The sequence below is a fragment of the Urtica dioica genome, chromosome 11, assembly GCF_054948205.1.
Source record: "Urtica dioica subsp. dioica isolate 48M chromosome 11, U.dioica_male_clone48M_v1_H2, whole genome shotgun sequence".
In the NCBI taxonomy this organism is placed as follows: Eukaryota; Viridiplantae; Streptophyta; class Magnoliopsida; order Rosales; family Urticaceae; genus Urtica; species Urtica dioica.
The window spans coordinates 3,333,062-3,346,392 of NC_142766.1; the positions used below are offsets into that span (position 1 = coordinate 3,333,062).

The following is a 13,331-nucleotide window of genomic DNA, read 5'->3' on the forward strand; positions in this document are numbered from 1 at the left end:
GTTCCCCGCCAGATCTTTGTTTCATATCAGACAGGTACTTAATTTTGAAGATTTTAGTTTTGTTTTCACAATTTTGGAATGTTATTTCAGAGATTTTAGGTTTTCTGAGAAGTACATTTCGAATATTTTAGTTGATCTAATATTTATGTTTCAAACGCTTTGTTTTAGGCACGCGAGTATCCTTCATGCTATACCGGTTGTGTATCCAGAGTGTTATCACGGGATCTGCTACCAGCATGTTATGAATGTTGCTCATGTGTTCAAAACCGATGTTTGTGGCCCAGAGATGTATGGCGCATGTTATGCTTGGAGAAAATCTGTTTTTCATGCTCAATTTGAGAAGCTAAGGCGTAAAGATCCAAACCTTGCTAAATATCTGGAAGACATTGGAATTGAAAGGTTTGCTCGGTCGTACTTTCCAAGAAAAAGGTAAGTTCACAAGCATGTAGTACTTTATTTCGAAGATTTTGGTTTGTTTCTTAGATTTACAAAGCGATTTCGAATATTTTAACAACAGGTACAATTTATTGACGAGTAACTATGCGGAAAGCTTCAACAAGAGGATAAAGGACGCTAGAACATTCCCAATTTGTAGCATGGTGGAATGCATTCGATTTACTCTTCAAGAATGGTTCTTCAAGCGAAGAGAAAAATCTGGAAATGCGAAGACCAAACTGAGTCCAAATTTTGATGAGGACTTACGACTTCAAGTTCAAAAGGGTCGCCATTTGCAATAATCGGGCGTTACGCAACATGAGTTCTTAGTACTTGATGGAGACGAGGATGGCACGGTAAACATGTTGACAAAAGAATGCACATGCGGGTTGTTTCAACTTCTTGGTCTCCCTTGCATGCATGCGACCTGTGTCGCAACAAAGCGTAACATCGATGTGTATTCATTGTGTCACCCTTTCTATCGAGTAGAAAGTTGGAGAGCAGCCTACATGGATGTTGTGTACCCTTGTGGTCCTGAACACGAGTGGAATGCTCCAGAAGAGCTGTTGAATATGGAGGTAAAGGTACCTGTTGCGAAAAACCCCGCCGGTCGGCCGAAGAAGAAGATCAAAGGAGGACGGCGCAAGATCAAACGTTTGCCGTCTCAAGGTGAAGTAATTGTTTTTCAGCGCAAATGTAGTATTTGTGGAGGTAGAGGACATAATAGGTAGTCGTGTACTTTTCGTCAGTAGTATTGTATGTAATGGATTTCTCACCATCAGTTATTTTAAGTGTTTGATTTCAGAGTTTTCAGTTATTTTATGTGATGGATTTCAGACATTTCAGTAATTTTTTGTCAAGGATTTCAGACATTTCAGTTCATTTTTGTAATGGATTTCAGACATTTCAGTTATTTTATGTGTTTGATTTCAGAGTTTTCAGTTAGTTTATGTGCTTGATTTCAGACATTTCAGTTCATTTTTGTAATGGATTTCAGACATTTCAGTAATTTTTTGTCAAGGATTTCAGACATTTCAGTTCATTTTTGTAATGGATTTCAGACATTTCAGTTATTTTATGTGTTTGATTTCAGAGTTTTTAGTTAGTTTATGTGCTTGATTTCAGACATTTCAGTTCATTTTTGTGATGGATTTCAGACATTTCAGTAATTTTTTGTCAAGGATTTCAGACATTTCAGTTCATTTTTGTAATGGATTTCAGACATTTCAGTTATTTTATGTGTTTGATTTCAGAGTTTTCAGTTAGTTTATGTGCTTGATTTCAGACATTTCAGTTCATTTTTGTGATGGATTTCAGACATTTCAGTAATTTTTTGTCAAGGATTTCAGACATTTCAGTTCATTTTTGTAATGGATTTCAGACATTTCAGTTATTTTATGTGTTTGATTTCAGAGTTTTCAGTTAGTTTATGTGCTTGATTTCAGACATTTCAGTTCATTTTTGTGATGGATTTCAGACATTTCAGTAATTTTTTGTCAAGGATTTCAGACATTTCAGTTCATTTTTGTAATGGATTTCAGACATTTCAGTTATTTTATGTGTTTGATTTCAGAGTTTTCAGTTAGTTTATGTGCTTGATTTCAGACATTTCAGTTCATTTTTGTAATGGATTTCAGACATTTCAGTAATTTTTTGTCAAGGATTTCAGACATTTCAGTTCATTTTTGTAATGGATTTCAGACATTTCAGTTATTTTATGTGTTTGATTTCAGAGTTTTCAGTTAGTTTATGTGCTTGATTTCAAACATTTCAGTTCATTTTTGTGATGGATTTCAGACATTTCAGTAATTTTTTGTCAAGGATTTCAGACATTTCAGTTCATTTTTGTAATGGATTTCAGACATTTCAGTTATTTTATGTGTTTGATTTCAGAGTTTTCAGTTAGTTTATGTGCTTGATTTCAGACATTTCAGTTCATTTTTGTAATGGATTTCAGACATTTCAGTAATTTTTTGTCAAGGATTTCAGACATTTCAGTTCATTTTTGTAATGGATTTCAGACATTTCCGTAATTTTTTGTCAAGGATTTCAGACATTTCAGTAATTTTTTGTCAAGGATTTCAGACAAAAAATACCTGAAAACTCTGAAATCTGTACATAACCTAACTGAAAACTCTGAAATCCATTCCATAAACTAACAGAAAACTCTGAAATCATTTACAAAAAATACCTGAAAACTCTGAAATCTATACATAACCTAACTGAAAACTCTGAAATCCATTCCATAAACTAACAGAAAACTCTGAAATCATTTACAAAAAATACCTGAAAACTCTGAAATCTTTACATAATCTAACTGAAAACTCTGAAATCCATTCCATAAAACAACTGAAAACTCTGAAATCATTTACAAAAAAATTTCAAAAATAAATCCATAGCCAAAAATCCAACGCAAACTTAAATCTTCATAAATCCCTTCAAACCGCTATGAACTTCACGGCCAAAAAATCCGAAATGTCTAAAAAAAACTACATCCCAAACTTTCACAACGATAATACCCAATATTTCATATCAAAACAATTAAGATCACCAAAAATTCATCGAAACTTCAAACCATCAAACCCAAAATCTCCGAAACATATTCTAAACAACCCTAAAAAGTCATAACCGAATAAAACCTCTAAATAATTATGAAACCATTAACAAACCCTAAAACAATGGGACTCAAAACAAACTCACCATTTTCGTCTGGTTCGCGACTCGGCTGGACTGGTGACGAGGGCTCGGTTGGTTCGCGAGAGAGGGCTCGGTTGGTTCGCGACTCGGCTGGAGGGCTCTGTTGGTTCGCGAGGATGCTGGACTGGCGACGAAGGACCGAAATGATGAGTGGCGACGACGGGGAGAACTGACGACGGAGAACTGACGAGGAAGGGAACTGACGAGGAAGGAAACTGAGAGAAGAGGGCTCGGTTTTTTTTTTTTTTTTTTTTGGGTTTTGAATTGAAAAGGGAAGGTATGGGAGGGAGGGCTGTGCGTTTATTTTTGTTTCGGAATTGAAAAACCACACGTGAGGGAAGGGAAGGGAAGGGGAGTGAGTGAGTGAAGGATTGATTTTGAAAAAAAAAATTCATTTAAGGGTAATTTGGACTTTTTACAAGGTGAGATGCTTGGTTTTCCTAAGGGAACCAAAACATGGTTTGGTTTTCAAATCACATGCTTTATCAAGTTTCCCTATATATATATATATATTATGCTAATTGTGCGTGTAAAACGATTTTTATTTATTTAAAAAGAAATTTTGGGCATTTGTACAAGCTGTATAATGAACTATATTTTTGGACTAAAATAGTCCTTACTATATTTTACATGAAGAACTTTTACACTCAATTTCAAGTGGAACAGTAGATTTAACAAAGTTAATTAGCATGCTCTTAAATTAATACTCTTTGTTGATGTTGGACTTCGTCCTCCATTAATATTTATTTTTTTATACTTAAATTAAGATAAATTTAGTCCGGAATCAGAGAGTGATCTTGAAGCCCGAAACATTAACCCATGAAAGACACCGAGTTGGACATCGAATCATGGTCATCTCGGTATCTCGAAGCAAAACATCGTAGAACTCACATTGGCAAAGGTTAGCTCACTCAGCACGAACTCCGCAACCATTTCCTCAAAGACTTGAACAATGCAGACTGCACGTAGCATGAACTCCTCAATCGTCCCCCCGAGACAGGGTCAAAGGTGATATGTGGCCCCTAGGACGGGAGCTCGCTCAGCCTCGCCTACAACTATAGATACGATACTCAAAATCGTATTTTTTCCACACGTTACAACCTGCTATCAACTTTGACAACCACTCTGCGTTCTCGAGCTTACCAATTATCGCTTTTACTTGTTAATTTCATTCTTCATCATTATTTCTATACAATAAAAGGCCCTGAGCCATCTTTCGTCTATTTAATTTTACGTCATTTATTTGATAGTCTTTTGTTCATTATTTCGGATTGGATTTAATCTTGTTACGGAATTTTGACGCCCATTTATAAAAATACAAATCTGACTCTTTTTCATCACACATTAATCTTCCTGGTTGCATTTCTCAGATACTTATTGCTGACTTGCCCATTGCTCCTTGAGAGTTAAAAAAAATTCATTCTTTTTCTAAAAAAAAAACTTAATTAGCATGTTAATTTTATAAAAAGAAAAAAAAATATGAACACGGCCTAAATAAAAGTCTTGGTTTAGATTACTAATGATAATACTTAACTAAATTATTATTATTTAAGAAGTACTATCATTACCAAATCTAAATCCAAGAATTTTTTAGATTTACAGATTACTCTTTATATTTAGCAAGCAGTATGTCCCTCGTATTGCTACAGAATAATTAATACATTTTTGTCTGGAGGAAGATATATATAGAAACATGTCCATAAATATTTATGTTCGAAAAATGTATTTAAAGTTTTTTTGGAGACATTTATACCTTATGATAAAAAAATCAGTACGAATGAACACTACTTGTGTTTAAAATCCGATCTCTTATTTTTTTTTCTTAAAAAAGAAGTTTTTAAAAAAAAAAAAAATTACTATTCATTGAACAATGTTTTTGTGATTATATAATATGTCTCGTGTATTGCTGTGAAATAATTATATATTTTAGTCTGGAGGAAGAAATATATAGAGACGTGTTCAGAAATATTTAAATTTGAAAAACATGTATTTAAAGTTTTTTAGATACATATTTATCTTTTGATAAAATAAATATCGATACGAATCAATACTATTTATATTTAGGGTCCAATATATATATATATATATATATATATTTTTTTTTTTTTTTCCTTTTTTCTTAAAAATACACAATTTTTTTTTTTAAATACGGTTCATTGAACGGTATTTTTGTGAGTAAAAGTATTATTTTATTATATATATAATATAATATAATATACATAGATATATAAATATAAAAGCGACTTAAGCATTATTTAAATAAATGTTAAAAAACACTGATTATTAATATAAAAAAAATGAAAATATACTCGTTATATCATTTCCCAATGAACTTTACTTACTCATTGGAACTCTCTGTATAAGTCATTATAATTAAGAACTGAAAATAAGAATAATAAAATAAGAATATCAACAGAGGAAGAGCTGAATAACATGATTGGTTAAACTCTCACAAACCTCCCTTTTTCTTTCCTTCTCAATCTCTTGTTCTTTGTTAGTAATCATCATTTTCTTCTTCCTCTCTCTCTCTCTGCGATGTTTTCGAAACCCTAGCTTCTCTTTCTCGATCTAGTCAATCTCTCAAATTCAGTACGTTTTGATTTTGACAAAAAATTCGATCTACTGCACGATATCCTCTCATCCAAACAGTCCCGATCACTCTTCGGACCGGCAAAGGTACTTCGCAACTCGATTCATTCTTTGTTTGATTGATTGAATTATTTTTAATTTTGATGAATTCCGAATTTCGGTTTCGTATGGCGGGGATTTGATCGAGGTTACGCCAACATGAGCTTTGATATTTATTGATCTGAAGCTTGCGAGTAAAGAAAAGAACTGGATTTATGTTTGATCCCTGATTTGGTTTATCGAATTCGTTAGTTGCTGTTTTGATTGTCGCTAGGCCTCAAATTGTATCTGACTTTTACATTTCACCACTATTTATTGGTTATGTTTCAGATCAAAATTTATCTCTTATTCGATTTCGATTCGTATTTCATTTTTGCTTTAATTTTTGTTGTTTTTTTTTTAATCTTATAATTTTTTTTTTGTTATAACTGACGTGTTCACTATTTAGCGTATTTTTGCATAATCTAACTTCGAATTTTTTTGAATTTCTATGTAAAGCAACAAACTCCAAATGAATAATCGCACTCACTTTTGGTTGTTATGAACTCTATAAGATTTTTATTCTACGGGGTGATTGTACACCTACGGTTTTACCAGTGGCCATTTCTTTAGTTACTTTACTGACTAGGTAGGCGTTCATGTTCATATTTGCTTGGTATTAATCACATGGGTTATAGTTGTTAGCTTCTGATGACGTTAAGTTCAGAACTGTAAGTGTTGCTGGTGATTTGCAGTGAACTTAGAGCTCTAAGTATACCATTGTGTTCAGAAGAATACTGAAATGCTTGTGCTCTTCCACTTTATTTTTAAGATGACTAAATTTTTGGTATTGCTGATGCTCGGAGAGTTATCGAGGCTCTTTATATCTTGTGTATAATTGACATGTTGCCAAGTTCTTTTGACTCGAATTCAATGATCTAAATCCGTTTGATTCCTAAATTAGCCTAATTTGATGACATGTTGCCAACACTACTTCACTAATACCCCGTTTCTTCGACATATGGAAGGAATGCTATTTATGGAGTTGACGTTTTGTGAAAAGCGTAAACTATTTTGATGACTTAAAAAACAGTTAGATTTTATGATTATTATCTATGAATTAGTCTGATAAATAGTGTAAACAGTTGCAATCTCAACAAATTTTGTTGGAAAAAAAATGCGTACATAGTCATTTAATAAACAATTAAATTATTAGGGATCTTTTTTGTTCATTTTCTTCTTATTTCTGGTGAGTACATGTATAGGAATTTATTTTTTACTCTACATATTATTGTGAGGATTTATGTTTTCTCTCTTGCCTGCTAATGCAGATTTTCCAGTCTGAGAAAGTTACATTCCTTTGTCTTTATAGTGGCTTTATGCCAGCACAGTATAAGATGGTATGTTTTTTTTGGGCTGTCCGTCTTTTTTTATCCTCCCTTTCAGATAACTCACTAAAAAATGAATTGTATACCAAAATCACCCAATTTAAAGACACTTTTTTAAGAGGTAAACAAATGTAACTTTCTGTGTACTTCAATATAATACAGTATTTAGTTCTGTCAGAGTGCAGATGGTATCACCCGGTCAATTTTCAGTTGCTTTTCATGTTTTGATTCGAGTGAGGATGAGAAGCTAAAGTCGGATAAACATGATGACGATCAAAAGCAGCATCAACCAGCAATCAACTCTAACATTGCAAAGCTACCAGCAGGTTTATAGGCTTATTGTTATCTATACATTTTTGTTTGTTACAGCTCAGGCTGATCCATGTATTTTTCAAGTAAGTTGTATCATTTTGATTAGTTGTTAAAAGGCTTAGTCATTGGTTTCTTAATCAGAGGTTTATGGTTGTAAGATATCTTAGCCATTACATCCCTGATTTTAAAAAACTTCTCATCTTTTGTTTTGTTTTTTTTTTTTTTTTTTGTTATGTTTTTTTTTTTGTTTTGTTTTTTTTTTCCTTTTGAAAAAAAAGAGGGTACTTTAAGCCTTCAATGTCGAAAGCCTTTCCAAAAAGTATCTAACACATGTTAGCTTGTCTGAATTTCCCTATTCAAGTCTTCTTTGATTCCGATCTTCTACTCGTTTATAAGAAAAATACTTTTAATTCCATGCTTTATTTCTTTGCTGACACTAATGGATCTATTCTCTGTTTGTTTTGTTTTTGAAGGAGCTGATAGGCTTGGTTTAAGAAGTAATGGAGGGTCTAAAAGGGAATTAACCGCACCAAAAGATGGCCTTTTGTTGCCAGGTGTTCCAATTGCTGCACAGATTTTTACTTTCCGTGAACTCGCTGTTGCAACAAAGAATTTTAGGCCAGAGTGCTTCATAGGTGAAGGGGGGTTCGGGCGTGTTTACAAGGGTCGTCTTGAGAGCACTGGTCAGGTAAATCTTTAATCTACAGGTTTTGATTATTTTGCTCATAGTTCATAGGTAGATTATGGTGGTTAATATGCTGATCATTTCAGTACCAAACTAAGCAAAGCTATGTTAATTACGAGAACGTGAACCTCAGTATTTTGTTTGCTTGTTTCTAAGAAAAGAAAGAAAGGTGCATCGTGTTGGTTTTATTTTATAAGAAAAACTCCATGATAAACATAGAAAATAAAATTATCCATGACCATCAGAGAGACCACTGGTAATTGTGTTGCTAAGTTGTTGTCCCATAAATATCCATTCTTTAACTGCCAATGAAGGAATTCTAAGCAACGTCCTCTGAAAATCCTTGAACAGCACCTTGCTTCCTATTGTAGGAAGTCATATACTGCCTCGTTGGCTACCAAATCCTATTCTGATGGTAACAGTTAACATTGCCATAAGTCTTTATTTTAAAATCAATAAAATTGAGGTCTCAAGCTTTGTACTCCCGATATTCTATGTAAAAAAAATGTGAATTGATATACCGATAAATAGGGTGGATGTAGAAATTTCGATTCATTTACTCTTCTAAAGTCCACGTTCTGGCTCTTATATCTTTGTAAAGGTTCTATTGGAATAAGTAAAAGCTACAATTGAATTTCTTATATTTTGTTTTTGGGAGTAGAAACTCTGTTAGTCAAATGATGATGCCTGAGTGAGTAAGTTTGGTATGAATTAAACTGGTCTCTCTCTCTCTCTCTCGTTGAAAACTATTGTACAGCAGAAAAAAAAAGAAAATCTTTAAAATAATTGTTTATATGGTTTGCATCAGATATGAATGACTTAAAGAGTAGTGAATGAAGAAGTGACTAATGTGACTTTGGTATATTACTTTTGAATGGTGTATGTGATAGGTTGTTGCAGTGAAACAATTGGATAGAAATGGTCTTCAGGGTAACAGAGAGTTTCTGGTTGAGGTACTCATGCTCAGCCTTCTCCATCACCCTAATCTTGTGAGTTTAATTGGATATTGTGCCGATGGAGATCAACGGTTGCTTGTTTATGAGTTTATGCCCTTGGGTTCTTTGGAAGATCACCTTCATGGTAATTATATTTTTCATATTATTTTGCCTCTTTTATTACATCAATGTGCAAATTGATTTTTCTCTTTATTAACAAGAATAAGTACAGTTGATGGGTTTTAGAATACTGATGTTTTAATACCCTTACAAATTGATTGTTCAAGCATGGGAAGTAGGGTATTTTAGGTGAAAAGTCAATTCTGATGAAGAGGTAAAGAATTTATAGCTTATGAAATGTTTTGGAGTATTGAAGCCGTCCTGACGTTGTCCAGTCAAACCCCATGTCAGTATTACATAATGAATGGGTACTGACAAATTAACAGATTTTGTTATATAGTGCATGTGCCAGGCCAAATAATCGAGAAAAACATTATTGTTATTATTAAAAAATGTTGATGGACATTTTTTCGGCATAGGTAAAAAGTATTTGTATTAATATATGTTAAAGTTACCAGATAAGGCACATGAACATCAGAGATTATGTTTACGCCCTTATCTGGAGATGCTTCTTTTTGTTCTAGGTGTACAAATAGAAGTAAACAGTAATTTATTGCATGATTGCCTGGTTGTTCTGCAGATCTTCCACCCGATAAAGAACCGCTTGATTGGAATACAAGGATGCAAATAGCCTCCGGTGCCGCAAAAGGATTGGAGTACCTTCATGACAAAGCCAACCCTCCGGTAATTTACAGAGACTTCAAATCATCCAATATATTGTTGGAGGAAGGATTTCACCCAAAGCTATCTGATTTCGGGCTGGCAAAGCTAGGTCCCACCGGGGACAAGTCACATGTGTCAACTAGGGTTATGGGTACTTACGGTTACTGTGCTCCAGAGTACGCTATGACAGGACAGTTGACAGTCAAGTCCGATGTTTACAGTTTCGGAGTAGTCTTCTTAGAACTGATTACTGGACGTAAAGCCATCGATCCAACGCTACCCCATGGAGAGCAAAACATGGTCACATGGGTAAGTCAATAGAGTTTAGAAATATTAGAAAAGCTCTAGCCCTAAACTACAGTTGCACTTGTTCCTCCAGCTCTAACTTTGGCTGATATACTCCTTAAGCTAATGATTTTTGGCAGCTCAATTCCTATTGTTGATAATTGTGAATTTTTAAAGGAGAATTGACACATGATAGAGACAGAATAAAAGAACACAATATGACCACTACCAACTATCATGTGATTATCTCATATGGTAATATTTGGTTAAAAACCATATATTTTTTTTTGACGTGACTTAAAACTTCCCAAGGAAATTTCGATTTGTATTAGCTTTCTAATAATCTAGTTACGGGAATTCCGTTGTGTATGTCCAGGCACGCCCTTTGTTCAATGATCGCCGAAAGTTTTCGAAACTGGCGGATCCACGGCTGCAGGGTCGGTATCCAATGAGGGGTCTCTATCAGGCTCTGGCCGTGGCATCGATGTGTATCCAAGAACAGGCGGCGACCCGACCTCTCATCGGCGACGTGGTCACGGCTCTCTCTTACCTAGCCAACCACACGTACGACCCCAATGCCCCTTCGGGCCACAGGGGCTCTGGGGACAAGGACGAGAAGAGAGTTCGAGATGGAGGAAGGATATTGAAGAGCGATGAAGGAAGTGGGTCCGGACAGAGATGGGATTTAGATGGGTCTGAGAAAGATGATTCCCCGAGAGAGACTGCAAGGATGTTGAATCGTGATTTGGACAGAGAACGAGCTGTTGCAGAGGCCAAGATGTGGGGAGAGAACTGGCGGGAAAAGAGGCGACAGAGTGCACAAGGGAGTAGTTTTGACGGCGGTAATTCGTAGCCCTTTCTCCAAGTGATTTTTTTTTTTGTTGCCGTGGTAAATTTACCTTCTTGCCACCGGGGGCGGAGTGAAGAGGTTTCAGAAATTTGTACCTTCATTGAACCGTTTTACATTATACTCTCTGAAAGGCTCATCACTCTGCTTATACAAATGAGGATCGTATAGAGGGGCTCAATTTATGAGACATCGTGCCAACCTGGTTTCTAATTTGTAACCTCAACTTATATCTTTCTTGATCTTTTTTTTTTCCCTCTTTTTTTGGCCTTCTTCATTGTTTTCTTTCCATCCTGATCACGAGGTCGAACCGGAAGAAATGACTTAGGCAGAGATTAAATTATAATAATGGATGTACAATTATCCTGTAAAAGAGTGTAGAAAGGAACAAAGACACGTAAACAAACTATGACTTGTCCGGCCTGGGCTGTCGATAAAAAAAGCTTTTTGGATTATTATTATCTATTATGACATGCTCTCTCTCTCGCTCTCTCTCTCTCTCTATATATATATATATATATATATTGTTGGAAATTGAGTAAAATTAAATAGATGTTTTAATCAGCTCAATTTAATTTGTTCACTAAAAGACAAAATAGTGTGTTGTTGATTGAGAAAGTGAGTTTGTGTGTGGGAAAGAGTCCCACATGGAACAAAATACTAAGTTGAATGAGAAAGTGACGATCTGGACGAAGTGACGAAGTCATTTCAGCTCGACTGGGCGAGGTCGACTGGACGAAGTGACGAAGTCATTTCTGCTCGACTGGGCGAGGTCGACCTCCAGGCGAGATCGACCTCCAGGCGAAACGGCACGATTCGCGAGCTTCTCGCGGCGATTCTTGCCAACGGTCGCGTCTCCTCATTTAGTAGTTATTTTTAGTTACCGTTCGAACTAACGGTCACGTCACTTCGAAACGAGCTATCGTTTGGCCAACGGTCGTGTCGTTTGCGACTATAACCGCAGTTCGACCGAAACAGTGCGTCTGTTCGTCGAACCTCTTCGCGAACAGGTACGATTACTTATATAATCCGACTTCGGATTCAGTAATCAACACAGGTTTTCGAACCAACTTTCTCAACTCCCGAAACATTAATCTAGAAACACAGTTCTTGCTTATTTTCGGATTTTCACTCTGTCTTGGTGCAGTCCGAACCAGGCTTGTCGTATCCTGCGGTATTCTTGTACAAAAAAAAAAAAAAAAAAACCTTAAGACACTTTGGGGTACTCGAAATACTATAAGGAAAGCGTTCCTATGCGTGATTCAAGCCTCGAAGTCTTCAATTTCGAAGAATTATCTAACAATCTTATAGTATCTTGTGCTATGGCTACCGATGCGTCTGTTTCGAGTCTGAAAGTGATGAGCCAGGACTTCGTCAAGTTGGACCGCTTCGACGGCACCAATTTCACTCGCTGGCAGGACAAGATGCGTTTCTTCCTCACCGCCATGAAGATCTTCTACGTGCTCGACCCGACGTTGGTGCCCATCCCAGAGCCGACGGACGAAGATGATGACGAACTCAAGGCGGACCGGAAGAAGTGTCAAGAGGACGAGCTGATGTTCCGGGGTCACATTCTGAACACATTGTCAGACCGACTCTACGATCTCTACACCGACAATCCATCGGCGGTCGAGATATGGAAGGCTCTCGAGTACAAGTTCAAGGACGAAGAAGAAGGTACCAAAAAGTTCCTTGTATCGAGTTACTTTGATTTCAAGATGTTTGATGACAAGCCTATACTTGCTCAAGTTCATGAATTGCAAGTTATAGTCAACAAATTGAGGGCTGTGAAGCTATATGTTCCGGAGTCTTTCCAAGTTGGTGCAATTATTGCGAAGTTGCCCAATTCGTGGAAAAGCTATCGAAAGAAACTTCTTCACAATACCGAGGACTTCTCTTTGGAGCAAATCCAGAAACATCTTCGAATCGAGGAGGAATCGAAGATGAGAGAGAAGACGACGGATGCCAGTACTTCCAAGGCCAATGCGGTGAGCGCTAAAGGCAAGAGGAAGTGGAATGACAAGGAAGGAATTTTGGGTTCCAAAAAGGACTCGAAGAAATTCAAGCATTCCGGCAAATCCAAGTCCGGTAACAAGCCCGGGTCCAAGGGGTCCAAAGAGAGCTGCTATGTGTGTGACAAACCCGGTCACTATGCTCGAGATTGTCGACACCGCAAGACGGATGTGAAAGAGGTCGACGCCACTATGACCGATACTAACATAGTCGCTACGTTGAGCGAACTCATGGCGGTCAAAGGCAAGGTTCAAGGGTGGTGGTACGACACTTGTGCTACCGTTCACGTCGCCTATGATAGGGCTGCCTTCAAAACCTATTCTGAAGTCAACGATGGACAAGCG

At 36.2% G+C, this 13,331-nt stretch overlaps 2 protein-coding genes across 3 annotated transcripts; both read left to right on the forward strand.

The window, feature by feature from the left end:
- Positions 1 to 797: 797 nt before the first annotated feature.
- On the forward strand, positions 798 to 1,166 carry LOC149380708 (uncharacterized). Its single transcript, XM_089601181.1, has one exon. The coding sequence runs from the start codon at positions 798 to 800 to the stop codon at positions 1,164 to 1,166; it is 369 nt and encodes a 122-aa protein (XP_089457307.1).
- A 4,312-nt stretch (positions 1,167 to 5,478) lies between these two features.
- PBS1 (Protein kinase superfamily protein) lies at positions 5,479 to 11,445 on the forward strand. 2 transcript variants are annotated; one of them, XM_089600765.1, is made up of 7 exons: positions 5,479 to 5,808; positions 7,071 to 7,139; positions 7,297 to 7,453; positions 7,913 to 8,127; positions 9,015 to 9,204; positions 9,760 to 10,151; positions 10,504 to 11,445. In XM_089600765.1, the coding sequence occupies exons 2-7, from the start codon at positions 7,119 to 7,121 to the stop codon at positions 10,978 to 10,980; spliced, it is 1,452 nt and encodes a 483-aa protein (XP_089456891.1). In that variant the 5' UTR covers positions 5,479 to 5,808; positions 7,071 to 7,118; the 3' UTR covers positions 10,981 to 11,445. The 2 variants fall into 2 exon arrangements, with proteins under 2 accessions (XP_089456891.1, XP_089456893.1); XM_089600767.1 differs by having other exon boundaries at positions 7,306 to 7,453.
- The last annotated feature ends 1,886 nt before the right edge of the window (positions 11,446 to 13,331 follow it).